The sequence below is a fragment of the Pelecanus crispus genome, chromosome Z (genome assembly GCF_030463565.1).
Source record: "Pelecanus crispus isolate bPelCri1 chromosome Z, bPelCri1.pri, whole genome shotgun sequence".
NCBI lineage: Eukaryota > Metazoa > Chordata > Aves > Pelecaniformes > Pelecanidae > Pelecanus > Pelecanus crispus.
In genome coordinates, this window is record NC_134676.1 from 42,751,613 (window position 1) to 42,771,059 (window position 19,447).

Below are 19,447 nucleotides of genomic sequence, written 5' to 3' on the forward strand. Positions count from 1 at the left end.
TAACAACGAGCGCCGTGGCTGTTCACACTACATAAAATAAAGGTGAGAAGTCATAGCTTAATAGCACATTATTCACATGTATAATTACGCAGTTGGTGCAAGCAGTTGTTTAAGTTATTCTAATGAAGACACTACAACGGTACTTCCCATCTTCTGCGCCCTCCCAAATGCTTTTTCTTTTGTGTATAGATTATACATAAAAGTCTTTTCCTTTTTTTTATTCAGTGTATCAAACACACTTTGAAATGCTAATTATCCCATTTACTTTCATTAAAATTCAAATTGCTGAGTGAAGATGTGGATAAGGGTCGCCGAATAATCAATCTGAAGTGAAGATATTGCTTCAATTATGCCTCTGTCTTTTAACAAGGAAATCAGGACTCTCTGATCATTGCTGACAGTAGTGTAGAGCAGCGGTCTGATTGTAGCTTGTTTTTAATAAGCTGTTTCTAACTCTATTTTGTATCCCTCTGACCACAAGAAAACACTGGTAGTCAATTAGAAGATACAAATGGAAAAGAGTAACCTTTATTTCCTCTGAAGTGCCCGTTAGAAAGAAGGAGGTGAATCGGAGCGAGTCGTGTAGAATCATGAATAACATTTGTTGTACGTCTTTTACGCTCCAGTGGGGAGAGTGGGAGATGAATAATTTCCCAATTAGTTTTCATTACCTAACCAAAAATATTGCCTTATATTAACATTCTTTGCATAAAGTAAGTCGCTAAAGGTTGGCTTCTTTGTTAAAGAAGTTTTTGTATGTGTGTGCTGCATGTGCGTAGGCAGCAAGTGTGTATATGTGCACGTACTGTTTTGTGTGTGTGGGCACATGCATGTGCATGAATACTTCACAGTCTATTTGTGTGCATTTTTGCCATTTACCTTTGTATGTATGAGGGAGACTGCAAAAAGCAATTTGCTTTCTAGTAAAGAATACATTGATTGATGTAGAACGTGATGTTATAGATACTGGCTATTGCACTCATTATTTAAGTTTATCCTGCTTTCATGAACCACTAAACCACGTAGAATAAATATAAAGACTAGAATCTTGTCTGGGAGCCTGGCAGTAACTTTTGTTGGTCTTCCCCCACCAGACAGAAGTAAATTTTCTGATTTGTTTGTTGCTGTCTGAATTTATCTTTTCGAGTTAGTTGAAGATATTGCCTCAAATTTTCATATCTGAACTTTGGTTTTGTGCATTAAAATGGGACAGCTCTCACCTCCCTCACAAGACTGATTTTTATCTTGCCCTACTGCCTTTTGTCACTCTCTTGTTTTATGTTGACTTAGGAAATGCTGTGGGGCCCTCTCTTTAGTTTTACAGAAGCAGGAGCAATATGGACTGAAAATTTTGTGTTCATCAGGTTTAAAGAGAAGTAATCAAATCCAGTCTTTAAGAGATTCATTAAAAAAATGGAATAAATAGGATAGCAAGTTATCAAAAAAGCTTAAGTTCTAGTTGCATGAATACCCAAAATAATGCTATGTCTGCACTTTAAAGATTTAGAGTCTGAAAATGCAACACGGGACTAAAAAAGGCTTGTCATACTTTGTAAAGGGAATACCAATAAAAATAAAACAAAGAACATAATTAGAAATCATGGCTTTTCTATGTCTCTAATTATGTTGTCCTATGTTATTTTGCTACTTGATAAGTAATACAACTGTAGCTTCAGTTTCTCTGTGCTTTGGGGGGTCTTATTCAGCTCACTTCACTCATGCTAAACCTTTTTGGTTTGAATGGAGGAACCCTGGGTTTGAGTTTAAAATGGATTTTACCAGAATGGAGGATGGTGCAAGAAAAGAATCGAATGTGCACAAATCATGTCTCTCTTTGTGTTTCACATGTATGTATTTTTGTATGAATGCGCTCTGATTTAATGGAATCTGATGAAGCACCTTTTAACTTTGCAATATTATTCTATCTTCATTGGTAAATGAACCAAGTCACTGATCCGTGCAGTTTAAATGCAAAATACTGAAGTGATCCTGGAACCCAGAGAGACTGCTTGTTCTCCTGACAATAAACTAGTTGTGTTTAATGGAACGAAACACAGTTATAATGACTTCTTTCACAGGTCATGTTCAGTTTAAAACTGTTGACGGGCTGAAACAAGTTAAATATCATCTATCTTCTGGAGACGTGCAGGGAGAAAAACTAAACCAAAACTAGGTGTCATCAGCATGCTGCAGGAGGACTAAATCTGCAGGCATCCAGATTCTGCATCTGGTGTTTGCCATGGACGGTATGGTACAGCATTCTTGCTCAGAGCAATTTGTAGCGTACATCCAGAGCTCCTCTCCAGGTTGGGTGTATCAGGATGAGCAGTGTGATGTATCCAGTTGATCTTGTCATGTGTCATAGCTGCCGTGTTTTTAAATTAGAATCTGCAAGATCACACTGTTGGAATAACACACAAATTGTAGCCTTAAATCAGTAATATGATCTAATTAGGAATGATGTTTTCATTTCCTGTATTATTAAATTGAGTCATCTAACTCGTAAAATGGTTTGGGGGTTTTTTTTCCCTTTCTTTTTTTTTTTTTAATCCATTATACTATACAATGGGAACATGCTGTGTGAATATGGTTACGTTTTAACAAGGGAACCAGGGAATTAACTTGTAACTTTGTAAGAATTTTATCGGAGTCTTTTGTTTTTTCCCCTCTGTTTAAAATAGTCAGTTTTCAACTGCAGTTGGGTAGTAAGGCAGAAATGGAAGTTATTGCTTGTGTGCCTGTTTATCACACAGAGAGAGATACATGTACCAAAAACTTAAGAACAGGTATGTGATGGTGTTCAAAGAAAATGCAGTTTAGCACAAGAAATGCTGAACCTCAATTTTTAGCGGTGACATTTTAATGATAGGAAGTCTGCAAAATTATTTGCCATCAATTGTGAAGGCAATAACAAGCCTTGGTGGTTTTTCACACCCTCTGTGTTAAGTGCTTTCAGAATGACAGCGTAAACTGTGTTGGAGAACTCCAAGGAAGTAAAACTGATTAAAATGTTCATGCTTGAATGGTGCTGATGGAATAGTTCATTTGGACTTTCTCTACCTCCTGCAGCTCAAGCTGAAATATTAAAATTCAGTGGATTTAAATCTCTCTCCCCTCAGCTCAGGAAAAAAACATTACATTTTAATAGGTTTTAAACTCATAATTCATTGGTTTGGAGCAGCACTATTAAATCTATTTAAATATTACTTGTATTACTAAGGAAATGATTTAAATGATTTTTCCTTTACCATTCTATACATCAGAGAGAAAAAAATATGGCTTTGGTTTAATTTTTAAGCATTTTGTTTTATTATGTCACTTTTATTATCTTCTTTAAAAATAAGCAAATGGCAGTTACTGGAAGAAAGGACTCCTTCTGTATTGTCACATATAATCATCAAGCTATAAAGTTCCTTCTTTAATACACTGCTTGTCACAATTTCTACCCTGTGTTTGAGGCTGAGGCGCTTGTTTGACCCATCTTGAAAGGTGTGTAATCTTTGATTGCTTTCAAGCGAGTAGTCCATTTTACAGCTGTGGAGAACAATGCCTGTTTAAAAAATAACAGTATGCCATCGCAGGCGTGGAAATCTCTGAAAGCAGTGCAGTGCACACAAGTTGTAATAAAAACTCGGCATCAGTGCATGCTATCATTGCCGTGGCGCCAGTGGTCCAGGGCTCCTGCCGCCAAATGCCGTGGTGCTTTTTTGCGTTTGTGCTTACCGTACAGAGGCAGCTCCCACTCCTCAAGGAGGGTAGGTTGTTTCTGCCTCTCGTGTGTGCTTGCACAGTGAGGAAGAGCAAGGTGGTTTTGGTTGAACCACTGCAGCTGAGGGGGAATGTTTTAATTCCAGTTTGTGCGGCGAAGTCGTCCCTACCAAGTGCGTGCATTCAGAAGCAGGAGCTTCAGGGAGGATGGGGAAGGGTGGTGGAATAAGCAAGTGTGTTGCGGCATGAGGGCAACGGTTACTTGTCTCTCCAGCCCTTCTGTATTGCTTGTTCAAAGGCACATTAAGCGGTGGTTGAAGCTTAAATGCTGTAGAGCAAGCTGGCCACCTGCTGTATGTTGTACCCAGGTTGTTACAGTGGGAAGGTGGGAGAGGAGGTTGACTGAATGGGTATGTGCTTTGAGTTGTGTTTATTAGTGTACCCTAAAGAAATGCTGAAATTCATTCCTCCCCGTTTAATTACTCTTGTTTCCTCTTCGTATATTTAGGATGTCTGATGATGTGGTCCTGCAAATTTTTTTGTCTAGTGCCAGAAATTGAATTGTAGAAGGAATTGTAGATATAGAAAGCTTTTGGATGAGCATTTTTTGTTTTCAATTATTCATCTGAAGTCTGGCTAGGTTAAAGACACCATGTTTTTTTGGGGGAAAGAGGTGTTTTGTAGGGATTTTTCTTCTCCCCTTACTCCTAGGTGCCAGCTCCAGACAGAGCCTTGCAGGTGAGGCCTAATTTAAATAAATCTCTTCCATATGCAGCATTATCCTGATTTAAAGAAGCTGAAAATGAGGCACACAATCTTTTTAGGGATTTTTGAGGGAATTAATTAGAATATAAATAATTCCAGGTTCCATATTTACTGAAAACAGCTCCGAGGATGGATTTTAAATGCTGTTGCTACACTTGGAATGGGCTGCCACTATTTTCCTCTTTTCTTCCTGTTTTCAGTAGCTGCAGTAGCTACTGAATTTATATTGGTGTATCACTATAGGAGCAGTCAGTAACGTTGCAGTGTGAAGTGCAGACCACTTACTGCATTTCACTGCCAATATGCTGATGCCAGAGGCCCTGCTCGTTATGCTTAAGTAAGTGCATATGACATAAGTGTTACAGCTGACATACTGTATCTAATCAGGCACAAGAGCTGACTTCTGCCTCCATGTTCCTCATGGTTTTCCAAACCCTGGCACCAAACCTATGTGACCACCATATCTTTTTTTGAATTGGGATTAATCAGTGCAGATAGGAGGAGCCCTGTGGAGAATTTTGTTCATGTTCTACAGCATGAACATATGCAATATTTTATTTATGACTTATTTTTGTATGCTCTCACTTCACACACAGTAGAAGGGAGAAAACACTGTTGCCAAGGTGGTCTGTACTCCAGTGTATGGAAGCTGTTTCCAACCAAATGCAGATTTGCCATGCTCCATCAGACTCTTGGTCCATTACGTGGTGTAATTTTACCTTCAGTGATGGCCTTATACCAGTGCTTCAGAGAAGAAGAAAAAGTATATAAAGGATCTGTTTGGTTTTGAAGTATTGTGAAAGCAGGGGTTTCCCAAAAATGCTTCATTGAAAAATCAACAATGTTTATGTACTCAGTGGAGATGCATCCCATTTAAATATGTCCCCTTACTGCACAGTATAGCCTAAAGACACTTACTATTGTGTCATGGTTTCATACCACAGAGTTCTGATATCACCCCTAAACAGGGTTGTATATTTGTCATCTAGACTTATTGCCAACCACACTTTGTAGGCTGTTGTCTACAGCTATGAATGAGGACCAGGACTCCATACAGTTGATCAGTTAAGCATTTGCTTTTCTTGAGGTATGTGGGTAGTTCTTTTGGTGTCTTCAGTCCTAAATGTAGGCTAAAGCAAGACCTTTAGTGGTTAACTGGGATGGACACTAAAGTACTGCATAAGGAAAGTTTTTCTAGATGTTGAGTTCATCCATGAAGAAGGAATTTGAGAGGTCTTTCCTTAAGTTGTCTGATATTTCAGAATGTTTGACTTTTGTTAGTGAGACAGTTCCTTGCTTATTGTTTGGGGAACTTTTCACAGACACTGCCTTAGTATATGAATGCATTACAAGCGTTGATGAACTTAGTCCAGTAGTGTTTCTGAAACAAGGGAGTATTGCTTTCCCTGTTCCAGCTTTGGAAGAGGCTAAGGCAAAGAGAACAAGTGGTCCTTCCACAGTCTTTGAGCTGCGACTTAAGTCCAGGTGATTTGATCCTTGACAAGACCTTCCTTTATTGAAACTGCTGTAACTGGGAAACTGCACTAAAGCGAAAGAAATCACTTCAAGTTTCAGTTATTTGACTAATGGGCGCTACATTAAAGAGGCAGAACACTACATCTCTCAATGAAATCTGCTTGGAGAGAGACAATGGTATCTACATGTCCTAACACCTAACGTTGACCTGAGGGAAGAGGCTGCTCACCACCGAAAAGAGCAGGCATTATGGTGCTCTGTGCAGGACCAGAGCTGCACCAGAAATGGCAGTCTTTAAAGGCACGGAATGGGTTAAAAGAATGGATCAATCCAAGTAACTCAGGTTTTTATCCCAAGCAAAGACAATTTGCTGAAATCCAGCGCTGTGTGTTTGTGTCTTGTAAGCATAACGAAACATAGTGTTAGCATTTACAGAGCTTATGGAGCCTGTGCTTCTCAGTAATGGCTATCCAGATATTTGACTTGCTAAGGGACTGACTTTAAAAGATACATTAAACAAATGCATGCGTGAGAGGCATAAGATACATCTCTTCTATGCTAAGACTACGTGGCTCTTAGACTATACTTCGTGAGGAAGCTCAGAAGTGAATTATAGTTGCCACAATAGAAGCTCTGGTGATAGAATTGCTTATAGATTTAGCAACCCAGGTCTCTCTGTGACCAGTGGCATTCTTTTCTTCTAGCTTTTATTGTTTGATTCATTATACATCTCAGATGGTACTTTTTTCACTTTCAGTCATGTTTATGTAGCCCAGCATTTCAGAAACTTTTTTATGTGAAGACCCTAGAAGAAGGTTATTTAGGACTCTATTGGGGAAATCATAGGTGTTACTCTCATTTTCTAGTTCTAAAGAAGAGGACCAAGATTCATGAGATCACAACGGGGACACCATTTTCGTATTGTCAGTCCAGAGGAGAGAAAATCTCCTCCCAGTGTCTGTGGGTAGAACATGAGTGGAGCACTTGGGTAAATAACGTATTTCAATTGGTGTACACCTACCTATCCAGAGCTGATTTTTGCCATCTGTTCTGCTGTAACAGATGACACCCAATTGCTGCCACCGTTAGTCTTTTCTCTGCATCGGTCTTTGTAAAAAAGTTTTGAAGTGGAGGTTTGGTATGTGCGGCAAATTTCACACCAGTGGTGCTCCATATGGTAGGACCTTGACCTTACTTGCAGTTGGTGTTTTCTCTCTTCTTTGCAGGAGAGGTGGATTTTCTTTTCCTTAGCTAGCAATTGGTGGGGGAGAAGGAAGGAGAACAGCTTATGTAGCATGATTTATGCAAGAATTTCTGCCCTTTATTAAATGATAATAGAAAGTGATTCTAAAGAGCCTAATTCTTCCTCCCTCCACCCCCAGTGTGAAATTGAGATGGAGAGGAGTCCTGCAAGCAGAAGGAAGGAAATATTGAACTCCATGATTCTCAGGGAAGGTGTACTTGGCCTTTTGCAAGGGACTACATTTTTCCTTTATTAAAATGCTGGCCTTTTTTAACACAAATCTTTTATTTGGTAGTGAGTTGTATTAATTTTTTTTTGTTACTTTTGTCCTCTGTCTACACTGTTTCATTGAGTGAAAAATAGTCGTAAGGGGGAAAGGGAGGACAAATGGTGAAATGTATCCTGACAGATGTTCCTATATATATGATTAAGAACGGAAATGTTCTCTGCATATATTGCCTTTCATCCCACAATATGATTCGGGAGTTGACTTTTGTTCCTAGATCACTTAGAAAATCTGTGAGGCAATTTGTAGAGATATGATTCTGATAGTTTCTTTGTTATTTATGTAGGAGTTCTAAACGCTCCCCTTCTGATTAATGACAGCTATTGATTTTTTTACTTCCCCCATAGTTTTCTCAGTGGAGCTTGCTTTCCTCCTGTAGAATCAGCACCCTCAAAGGCAGAAATTACTGATTCTCAGAAAGTAAGAAGCTTGGCATTTGCTTTTTTTTAAAAATTTTTTTTTAAAAATTATTTGTCTCTTTATTCCCTCTCCCTTTTAATTGTTTTTCATTCTTTTTCCTAGATTTTATCCAACCTGTACATTCATTCTCCTTTGTGAACAGAAACAACATCTGTGTTTTCCAGTAGATCAGCTGCGTATGAGTGCTTAGAGTTCCCACGAATCTCTGATACCTTTCTTTCTCACTGGGCACGTTCATTTGCAAAGTGATCACTCTCCCTTAAAAAAAACAAGGATAGCAGGTTGCTCTACCCTACATCTGTACCACCAGTTTCTTTATGCCAAACCAATCATATGATGTATATGCATATAACTCCAGGACCATTCTGCTGGAGGAGCGACTGCATGGCTCTCTTTGTAGGCTGTTTTGCCATGTTGTATCCTAGCATCAGAAAAACCTTTTTTGTAACAGTACGCCAGCAGAGAGAGAACTGTACAAAGGAAGTACAAACAGTGCACATCATGTCAGGGGTGTAAACAGGCATGATAGATAAAAATTCATATCATCCTAAGCACACTCATAACTGTGCCAAAGGACTTCCTTTTCTTGCTGGTCTTTAAACCATTGACATTGATATTGTGTACTCTTGAGCCATTGTTTTTAGGTCTTTATTTCCTCTCTGAATTGGTTACTGTTTTATCTGTATGCCGTCTTACTAATGATTTATTCTGATGAGCCATCAATCACTTCATCTAACAAATTTCAAACAAACAGTGAAACTATTTTATCCAGATTTTTTGAGGTCCCCTCCCAGCATTATTGCAGGTGTGGGTAGTGCGTGCATGTGTATAGATATAAAATATCTTTTTGAGACATTAGTTTGTTAACGTTAGAACTGTCTTCAGGTTGGAGGACTATGTTCAGGTTGTTTGGATAATGGCTGTGAGCTTTCAGGGTCTGTAAGAGGAAAAGTGGTAGATTACTGTGACACAGAGCTTCTTGGAAAGTATCCAGTAAAAACTTGAACCTTTTCCAGGAAAATAGGCTTTGAATGTGCTGACTATAACAAGAGAGCATTAGAAGCTAATTTGTTAGTGGGTTTATTATCACATTTTACTTTAACTTTGATCTCTTAAGATGTGTTGGGAAAAGAATTAAGCTAAGCATCAATATTTAGAATTGCAGTTGTAAAAATTAGTGATACTCAGATAAGAACCTTTTGCAAAGCCTTTTTACCCATTTGTTTAGATGTGGCTTTGGAGTTATTTTACTCCTTACTGTAGACTGCCTAGAAGAATACACAGAAAATTAAAAAAATACAACCCCCCCCCCAAAAAAATCAGATTAGTAGCAAATGGGTGCTATGTTTATTTGACATGTGGTAGTATGTCTTGAAAGTTTTACTTTAGTTTTTACTACTGAGCTGATTTAAATGACCATCTTCCTAAACTTACTACCAGAAAGAATGCAGTCTTCTTTTTTGGCTTCCTTCTGATTGCTGGGTTTACCCTTGCTCTTATATTTTTCTGTGTTAGATGTTTCTTAAAAACATTGCAATCTATTTTGCAATTCTGTAGGGCATATTTCTTCGTAGCTAACTGTTGCTGTTTTTATTTTTAAATAGTTCTGGAAAATTTACAGCATAATAAAGCCTGGTGTACTGCCTTTGCAAGTTTTCACCTATTATGCATTGATGCTGAAAATGTATGCTTAACTGTAGTCAACTGTGATGGGATTGTCTAAAGTTAACCACATGCTAAGAGTTCATAAATAACATGACTAAGGATAACAAATTAAAGAGAAGATGGAGGAGTGGGAAGTGAAAGCATTACAGCAACATCAAAAAAATTATGTGGTTGCTCAGTTGGCTCATTTTCAGCCTTTCCTTGCAAGTTTTTAAATTGTGTCAGATTTTATGATCTAAATTCATGGTATAGGCAGAAACGAATGTAAACTTTCTTCCATAGTGTAATATTTCTGTGGGAGGAGAGTATCTGTCAGTTGTCTTACTCCTCCATATCTTTGGCATTTTGATGACTAGAGACCAACTTTTTTTTACCACTTTGTAGTGCTAACCTGATGCCCAGGGGGTTAAGGAATTGCCCGTGTTTTTATAACTTTCCCTGTAACCACACAGCTATGTACAGGCCACCTGGGAAGCTGATGATGCTCACCAGTGACACCCATGGGCAGTGGAAAAGCAAAACTAAGCTGTGAATGTTGTGGGCATTTGAATATAGTAATAGATTTCAAAGGTCTGGAAATGGCAGTTAGAGATGTGCTGTCACTTCCCTTCTCAAGTATGCCTATTAGCAAACAGCGCTTAATTATGCGATCATACACTTTTTTTTCCTTTTGCTCTTTTATAGTCTGAGAGCAAAAGCCTGCCCAGTGTTTCACTTGAATTCTTATCATTTCTGGTTTTGGACCAGTGCCTCACTTTTGCCGTATAATGTTGATCATTGTGTTGGAGGAGCTCATAGTCCTTTCCTGTACCAATGCAATCCTAGTCCACGATCCTCCTCCTGTTGTTGAACTTTTACTCCTACCCTAGTCTAACAACACACACATTACCCATATCTGTGTGGCACAGGCATGCGGGGCTATATGGAATGTTGGGTGTTAGCTTAGATTTATTTAACAGTCTTGTTTTCATACTAAAGTGTTTTCTTTGTGTTACTATGATGTGACTAAATAGCAGCAAGTTTCTGCTGTATGAGTGAATGACACTTTTGTGACTGAGGGGGCCATGTTCTTTCAGATTTCACGTTCCCATTGTTTTCCATGGAAGAGCTTGGCTTCTTCAGAAAAATTCTCCATGGCAGGAAGGCTGTGGGTTTGGGGTTTTTTTCCTGCTCTCTTCAGTTATTTTCATAGCTCTCTGCAATTCAACTTGCAGTGAAAATGTGTCAGTTCTTGGCCAAGGGGGACTGGGCCAGCCGTGCTGTTCTGGGTGATCTCAAGCCACTTAGGCACTGAGGTGTCATTACCCATGCTACTCTTAATGCCCATATTCTGTCTGGGAGGCATTAATGATGTTAGGTACATCGAAGGTGCAGTCTGTGCTGCTGTCTTGCTGAGCTATGTAGAGAACTTCCCAACAAAGAGCAGTAAAAAAGGGGACTTAGCGCAGTTTTCTTCAAGCTTTTCAGAAACCATCCAGTATCCATTGAAGAGGTCATATAATGCAGATTGGGTACGTCAGTAGGTATATCTGTATGGTTTGCACAGTGCTGTGCAATGAGTATCCCTTATCTGGTGTACTTTGGTCAACAGTGAAATAGTTAGAAGGCGAAAAATCTGTCACTGTTGATATCCTCGGGCTCTTCTCAAGGCCTTTGCTTCAAGCCACTGGCAGATTCAGGCAGATATCTTCTTGCACTGGTTTATAGCACATTCTTGAACAAGAATGGGAAATTCCTTGTTTAAAATGAGACTGCAGAACACAGATTATTTTGTCCATTCCTTTTCTTTCTCTCGCTCTCCTCCTCCCTCACCAAATCCGGCATGCCAGATTGTTCCCTTGCTGTAAAGCAGCCCCATTCAGACCCTGAAGCTAAAAAATACACTGTTGACTCTTGCTTCATTTTGTTGTAGTCAATTTAAAATTCTGAGAAACAAAGCATCCTTCCATAAGAGCATCAAGCAAGCAAAATGTGTTTGATACTTTCTACAAGATGGAGCACCTGCTAGAATGACCTGGGTTCACAAGCAGGGAAAGGATTGAGCCTTCCCTCTTCTACATGGGCAAATCTTCTCTGGTTGTCTTTTCTTCATGCCTTTTTTGTATTTTTAATTTTTTTTTCCCCTCACTTTCCTTTTGGATAGTTCCCCTCCTTTCCCTAGCACTGGTCTGGGTTGGATGACATGGGCATGCCACTGCCAGTCCGATTCCACCGCCTGGGTTGTTATTTCCAAGAGTTAAGAGAAGACTCTGTACTTTCACAGGGGTGTGTTGAGGGAGGCATGCGTGCAGTGTGCTGCATGAGTTCCATAGTGTGCTGTATGTGACTCGCAGTCTTTTACTTTCAGCTCACCCTGAAAGTTTTTGACTTTCAGCTCATCTTATGTAAAGGTTCATGCTAGGGAGGGGAGGGAAAAATCAAGTGAACAGCATATTATTGTCTCTTGATTGATTAAAGAGCTGGGTTGTGAGGTGGGAAGTGAATTTAGATTCAAGTGAAAACCAAATAAAAGTAGGACTTGAATCTTTGCAATTAGGATTTAAAATGGAATGTTTTAATGCAAAGCGGGTTAAGTTTTTATTTATTCTTCTTCAAAGTCCCTTATACAGACAGTGCAGGGGGGGGAGAGAGCAATCCTAGAAGAATTCTGATTTGATTTACCCTGAGTCCTGAGCAGTGACTGCTTGAAAACAAAATTTCAGAGCTAATATAGTTACTGTATGAACTGAAATTAGTTGGATGGTTACTGGGCAAGCCTTAGACCTGAACAGATCTCTCTTGGGGATATATTTAACATAACTTTTTCACCTGTTTGGTTCCGTGCCCCCGCCCCTGCCTTCCCATTCACTACCCACAAACAAACAATCTACCCCACAATGGTTAGTATAGCACAGAGCTTGATGCAGCCCCTGGTTGAGGTCAAGCACTCCAATTCGAACCTCTCAAGGGCTTTCTCTATGTGTTGCCAGTGTACTGGTAAAAATGACTTTAAACTCTTGTCAGCACAGTTACTGGTGCATGCATCACAGTCCCACTCAAATAAACCTGTCACAACACAGAGTCAGCAGCTAGAGAAGAGTACAAGGGCAGGCCTCTAGCTTTTCATTCGAGCATCACTAAACGTGCACAGAGTGCCCAATTATTTCAGCATTATTGAGCAAGCCTACAGGAGGACCCAAGCCTTGCTACATTAGATTTTCTTTAGTAATTTGCTCAAGTACCGCTGAGGACACTTAAAGGGCTTAAAACGGTGGCTGCAACCAGTTTCCTTTTCTGGATTGTTAATTCAGGTTTTCTCTTTCAAATTAACTCTCACTGCATGCTGTGCAGTAGCGCTGGGAGAACTGTTTAACACTAATTTTCTCAATTTTCAGCTTTTTTTTTTTTTTGCATTATATAACTGCTTTTATAGTTACATATATTTTGATTAGACGTGTGTGTGGTGTGTTTCTGCTAGAAAGAGTAAAATGTAATACATCTGTCAGAGAAATACAAATTTCACCAAAACTGTAAAATTCCTTTCCTTTATTGTTTTTCTGTTAATTTTTTGGTTGCTCTATTAATTCATCCTTAAGTTTACAGACTGTGTTGTGTCCAAACATACAGACATTTTTAAAACACCAGGATGTTTGTGAGAGTTGATATCTGGATCAATCAGCTGCATTGGTTGATCTGATCAATCATGTTTGATGTACAGGATCAATCAGACAACACCCAGCTCCCTGAACAAATTCAATATCTGTGTTTCGTTTTTCACAGCAGCAACAACTCCAGGCCCAGCATTTGTCACATGGACATGGTCTTCCTGTGCCGCTCACTCCGCACCCCTCGGGCTTGCAGCCCCCAGCCATCCCACCCATTGGCAGCAGTGCTGGTCTCCTGGCACTGTCCAGTGCACTGGGGGGGCAGTCTCACCTCCCAATTAAAGACGAGAAGAAGCACCATGATAACGATCACCAAAGAGGTAGGTGCTGCCAGATGAGTGTGTGGCTTCATTTGTTTCTCTTTTCTTCTTTCTTTGTTTTTCAAACTCTTCTCTTAAAAAAAAAAAAAAAAAAAAAAAAAAAGAGAGAGAGGGAATTTTCACAGGAATTCCTAGCTAATTGCTTCAGTATTTGTAACCTAGCAGTTGCCAAAAATTGTGTTCAGATGCTACAAATCCAGCTTTATAAATTTGGCTGTACAGTATTAATAATTAACTGTACAGAAAAGTTAACATCTGTGCAATTTATTATTTAACAGACATCAGGATTCTTTCTTCCGAGTATGATAAATGTATAATTTTATGTAAACTAACTAGTACTTTTCTCTTTCTTTCTCCCCCCACCTCACCATCCCCTGCCACCGCCTCCTCCCTTCCTTGCGCACGGGGGCTGCTCTGCATGCAGACAGAGACTCCATCAAGGTAGGACTCTGTTTCGTGGGTGTAAGGGGTGGCTCAAAAGAGCTGTGTGATGCATTTTTCTGAAGTATGTCCCAAAGTGGCAGAAAAAGTCACAAAGTGAAACCGGGTTGTGACACTCATGTTGATTAGCCGTCTGTTTATTTGTGCATAGACTGTATTACACTTAGAAAATGGCTGGTGGTGGGGCAGCTAGGATTGCAGGTGACATGCCGTCCAGTGGTTTTGGTGGAACAACGTTGAGGCTGTTCCTGGGTCCTGGAAAGGGCTGCCTGGGGTCTCTGCCCAAGCTTATGAGACAGAAACAATTAGCCAGTAGCTTTTAAGTCATTTGGAGGCTGTAAACTGCAATTCTGATATGCCTTAATAATGTGGTTATGGAAGGAGAGCTCTGTTGGTTGCAGGGGAGTTGCAGGTGCTGCACACTGTCCTTGCCAAAGCAGCTGGAGAAGAGCGAGCTGCCATCCCTACCCCAATGAAGGTGGTACTCGCACTGAGGATCCTGCCTTCCTTTTCCAAAAGTTAGTTTTCAGGCACTCGAATGACTCTGCAGCATCCTGTGCATGGTAGTGTTTAAGTAGATGTGATACACACCTTGCAGCTCGTGTAATTCTGAGCATTCAGTGATGCATAGGGCTATGATTCAGCATATGTGCCTGCATGCTCGTCCGTACTGGATAGCCACCAGCATCTCTCAGAGGCTCGTGGGGTTTTAATGTGGCAAGTGGGGAGGTGCATCTTGGCCCTGCCCTCTCCTGGATCGGTCTGCTCTCCTTGCTGCTGCTGGTGGTGTACCAGCTCGCAACAGACACAGTTGTTGCCAGCTACGCAGTTCCCTGCCCAGCTCTGCGTAGGTGGATGTAGTTACAGAGTAGAGCCCGAGTGGCTTGCGCAATTTTCAGGAGCGTAAGACTAAGCCTTTTTATAGGTGATGGTGAGTGTGAAATGGAGGATATGCTTCTCTGACAAAGGGCAAGACCTGTGCCTACATTATTGAGCACTTGCAACCCATTTGTCAAGTTTTTAGTAGTGCTTTTTTTAGGAAGATGTAATTCATTCTTGGGGTTGGCCAAATGGCAGAAGAAGTGCTCACAGCACGAGTCTTGGGTGCGTTACACAAGATTACCAGAAGCTTGCCAGGCAGATGTTACTGGTGTGCCCTAGACAGGTTTGGGTGGAGCTCTGTGCCAGGCACAGGCTTTGCCCCCACCAGAGACCTGCCCAGCTGGGGCTGCCATGCGAGGGGCTATGCCTTTGGTTCTCCAGGAGCTCCAGGTGGGGCCGCGTCCTGCCGCCTTGCCCTGCGCGCCCATTTTGCCACTGGCAACTCTGCCACGTCCCAGCCGAGTGCAACTGAGCCGATGGCTGTCAGTTTTGCTGTTACCCACATGGCCCTGCATAACAACCAGCAGCTGACAGGAACTGTCAGTTTTTACTGTGAGCAGCGAAGGCACTGAAGCTGTCTATCTGCCGACATAGGACAACAGCGTGTCGGATTTCACTTCAGCTTCCTTGTCATGACGGCTACGGACTGGGATTATTGCTTTTTGCGGCGAGGCTGGGTACAGATTAATGATAATTTCCCTAGAACACCCCCTGTTTGCTGTGAACAGATAGCTTCAGTCCATTTTCTTTTTTCCTGCACCCAAACAAACAAGTACAAGAAGGGCAGATATCTAAATGTGGGAATACAAACCCTCTTGGTTTCTTTAGCGAGTTTGCATACCTGTACAGTTGGAACCATGAGTGTTTCACTCAAGAAAGTGAATGGGGAGAACTGCTAGTATATGCTAACCGCTGTTTTTAAACAAAATATGCTAGTCGTGTTTCTGTAGCGTCTGTGGGATGTTGGGGTGTTTATGCTGGCATGGGTGTTGGCGGGGAGTGTTTATAGCAAAAAGGCTGGTTTTGTCTGGGAATGATTCAAAGGCACTGTTATTCATACAGCTGGGGGGGGTGGGGTGTGTCACTACTTTGTGCCAATTTACTTTGAAAGGATAAGTAGGTATTTGTCTTGCCTGGTGTTCAGGTTGTGAGTTGGCTTGTGTGTCAGCATTATGGGGCTTGCTGCCAGCTTTGCAAGGTGAAATAGTTTGCTAATTTCCTTAAATGTTTTCAGTGATGCCCAGAGTAGCAGTTAGTTGCTTGTTCGATCGATCTGTCCTCCCTTAAGTGGCTCCTGGTTAAGAGAGGCTTTTTATGATTGTCTGCTGTGTGACTTGAGATGGTATTTGTCAGCCAGAACGTGCCAGTTGCCAGCAGCTGGAGTCTGTGTGCTTGTATGAAATAATTTATTCATGCAGGATAATGCTCCTTAACATTTAACAGGTAATGAACGTGACATAAATTTCCTTCTTGCTTTTAATTTTTCCCTTTCCTCTTCTAATGTGCAAACAGGCAGCTCTGGTACTCTAAATAGTAAGTAATTTTTGGCCATCTGTCAAAAGGAAATTTCAATACAAATTTAAATTAATGGTGCCTGAAATTTTTTATAGCTCCTCTAAAAGCCTCTAATGTGCAGAAAATTCTGAATCTGCTGGTAGTAATTAGTGTAGCATGTAATGAGGATATGGGCAATGTTATACAGCCCCAGTGTAACGTTTTGATATGGTAGCAAAATTTTGATTTATACAAGGTTGTGCCTGGCTTTAATTGTGAGAGGCACTTTAAAGTGTTTTCTTGCTGATACAGATTATTAAGCAGGGCAGATTTTAGAATAGCTCATAAAGTGTAAATTTACGCTTTAGTGTACGATTCAGATAACGAAGGTACCCTACCCATTTCTACAAAGAAAGGAATTTGGCTGAAGTGTCCTGTTTTTTGCCACCACTTCCAGCACTTTGGATTTGCTGGACAGTTGTCTTCGTGAAACTTTCTGTCTTTTCTGTCAGCTGTGCTGTTCCTGACCCTCCTCTTGGTTCAGCCCAAGGAAAAGGCAGTTTGCATTGCTTTCCTAAACATGACATTTTCTGCCTGGCAAGCCAGACCAGGCTCGCAACCTTCCTAGCACCTCCCTGGAGCGAGCAGTTCACCTTCCAGGTAACACGAGATTGTCCAGGAGCTATTCCTAAATAATAGATCAGCATCGGCACAGCAAGCTCAGTGGAGAAGGGCAGCTTTGGGAGCTCTTTGATTTCCTGTTGGATTCAGTCCTCCAAGTGATGGTTTGCAAAGTTTGAAGTGTGGGAAAACTCTAGACGCGGTAAACTGGGTCACGGGAGCACTCTTCATGCAGTGGCGAGGCTGCAGAGCGGACAAAGGGAAGGGAAGGGTGGCAAGTGCCAGGGCTGTGCTCAAAGTGCAGCCGTGGCTTAAGGGCTCTGAGGGAATGTAATGTGTTTAGACAGAAACACAAACAAACAGCTCTGTAGTTAACCGAGCAGCTTTGCACAGAGGACTCAGTGTGTCCCCTTTTCAAAGCAGTAAAACTTTTTTTTTTTTTTTAAAAAAAAAAAAAAGGGTTATTCTGCAGTGGATTCTTGCTTGCTAATTGCACCCCACATGGATTTTTCCACCTCCTGCGAGAACTGCTGATGGAGGAGGCATGTTGTTCTTCCCAGCCCTGGTCCTCACCTACCCTCTCTGGGACAAACATGGCAAAAGTTTCTCTGGTGCCTAACAAAATCCCTTCTGTAAAACATAACCCGTGAAGAAGCTAAGGAAGCATTTTGTGTGCAAAAGCACCACCTGGCAGAAAGTAGTCCAGCACTAGCAATCTCTTCCTGTAGCTCTTGCTGCTGCAGCTGGAGTGAACCCAGATGCTGGCTGGGTTGCAGGTCTGCCAGAGGTAGCCAGGATGTGCCTGAGCAGGTTATTCAGGAATCTCGGCATCTTCTAAATCACTGCCTCGTGCACAGGATTCAACTCATGTAACTTTTTACTGCGTCTGTTGTTAATCCATCTGTTGTTCTTTATACTCATGTGGTGCGTTGCCTTTTTTTTTTTTTTTTCTTTTTTCTTTTTTTTCACCTGAACTGTAAATTATTCAGGACAGAGACCATACCCATACTAAGACTTGCCAACGTGGTGGAGGCTGTTCATTTTGATGCTGGGGGTTAGTGTTTCAGCAGCAACAAGTGCCAGTAATTAAAAGCTGCAGTCTTGTGGCTGGAATAAAATAGCCTGTTTGAGATTGCTCTGGAAAAAACAGAGTTTTAAATGAAAGGATCTGAAATCATGCATCAAATGCAGGTTTGGGGTGAATTTCTGTCCACCATGCCTAGTGAACTAGGCGAAGTCTGTCAGGGCAAATTCAAGTGGGTTTAGCAATAAGATTACTTTTGCCTTAATCTGTGTGAAGGCTAATAATTACACATGTGACAGATACTGGGAAAGTGGATGGGTGCGATTCCCACATTACATTTACATTTGTGGTGGCAGGTGCTCCAGCGCTTCGCAATTTTGCTTCTTGAGCTGTTAGCCACTATTAAATGTTTAGACCTCTGTTGATTTAGTATGTAAGTAAGAGTAAGCTGTTCACTCCTGCAGCTGTAATTTCATATTTTAAAAAAAAAAAAAGTTTTATGAGTATAATGCTTCTGGAAGGAACAAGGTAGTTTAAAATCAAAATGCCCAACTTACATTTTAAGACTTTTGGATATTACCAAAGGTAATTACACTGCTCAAACTTTGTTATTCTGCTGGTAGAGGAGCGCCACATAAACTGCCGTGATGTACTGCTGTGGATGTTGTCTTAATTGTCAGGTTTCTTTTAAATGAGACTTCCTCTAGTGGCATGAGTGTCCAGCCAAATGTCTTTGCATTCAGTATGTATTTAATGAGCCAGAGAAATGTAGTTATCTGTTACACACCTGAAGAAATTTACAGAATTTATTTCCTGATCATTTTGTTGTTTTGCCACTTTAATACCATTCACCTGAAAGGCGCTTCACAGGCTTGTTAAAATCCACATGTTTCACACTCATGTCATGGATTCTGCTCGTGCCCTTCTCTGTTTGGGAACAAGGCGTTGTGTGTATTTTGCCTTCCGTAATGATGAAGTGGTAGTTTTAAGCTGAGCATATTTGAACTAAACTTTGCTCTGCAAAAACTTTGCTCTGGTTTTGATCTTCATGGGAGTTTTGGGGGTAGCATTATCAAAATACAATTTATAACTTCTGTTGGCTTGCGATACAGTAATTTTTTCAGTATTAATTGATATCTGCCTCTGGGCCTCTAAGCTGTGCCGAATGTAACAGGTGCCCTAATTCCAGAAAATGTGTTGTAATTGTTTGTTTGTGGAACAGATGAATAAATATCTGTGGGGCATAGCTGGTCCTCAGGTGGTGAACGTGAATGGATTAATGATGTGATTGGGTGAGACATGCTTGTTTGTTGCAGTCTCGTCCAGTAACTGTCTGCTGAAGCAGAACAAATATTAATTAGCAAGGTCCTGTTTGTTGTCTCGGTCTATCTTATGGAGCTGATTTTTTGGCACTGCTTTTTTTTTCTTAATAACCTTTCCATGGCTAGACTTGTAGCA

At 40.8% G+C, this 19,447-nt stretch overlaps 1 protein-coding gene across 16 annotated transcripts in view; it reads left to right on the forward strand.

Annotated features, from left to right (window-relative positions):
* LOC104027322 (transducin-like enhancer protein 4) overlaps positions 1 to 19,447 on the forward strand; it is a 103,449-nt gene that overhangs the window by 46,276 nt on the left and 37,726 nt on the right. For 6 of the 16 annotated variants that reach the window (XM_075726499.1, XM_075726511.1, XM_075726508.1 and 3 more), the window contains 2 exons: positions 13,326 to 13,527; positions 13,952 to 13,968. In XM_075726499.1, the coding sequence (XP_075582614.1) occupies positions 13,326 to 13,527; positions 13,952 to 13,968 (219 nt within the window). Of the gene's footprint in view, positions 1 to 13,322; positions 13,532 to 13,951; positions 13,969 to 19,447 lie in introns of all 16 variants that reach the window. The other 10 variants (XM_075726503.1, XM_075726497.1, XM_075726504.1 and 7 more) reach the window with 3 other exon arrangements.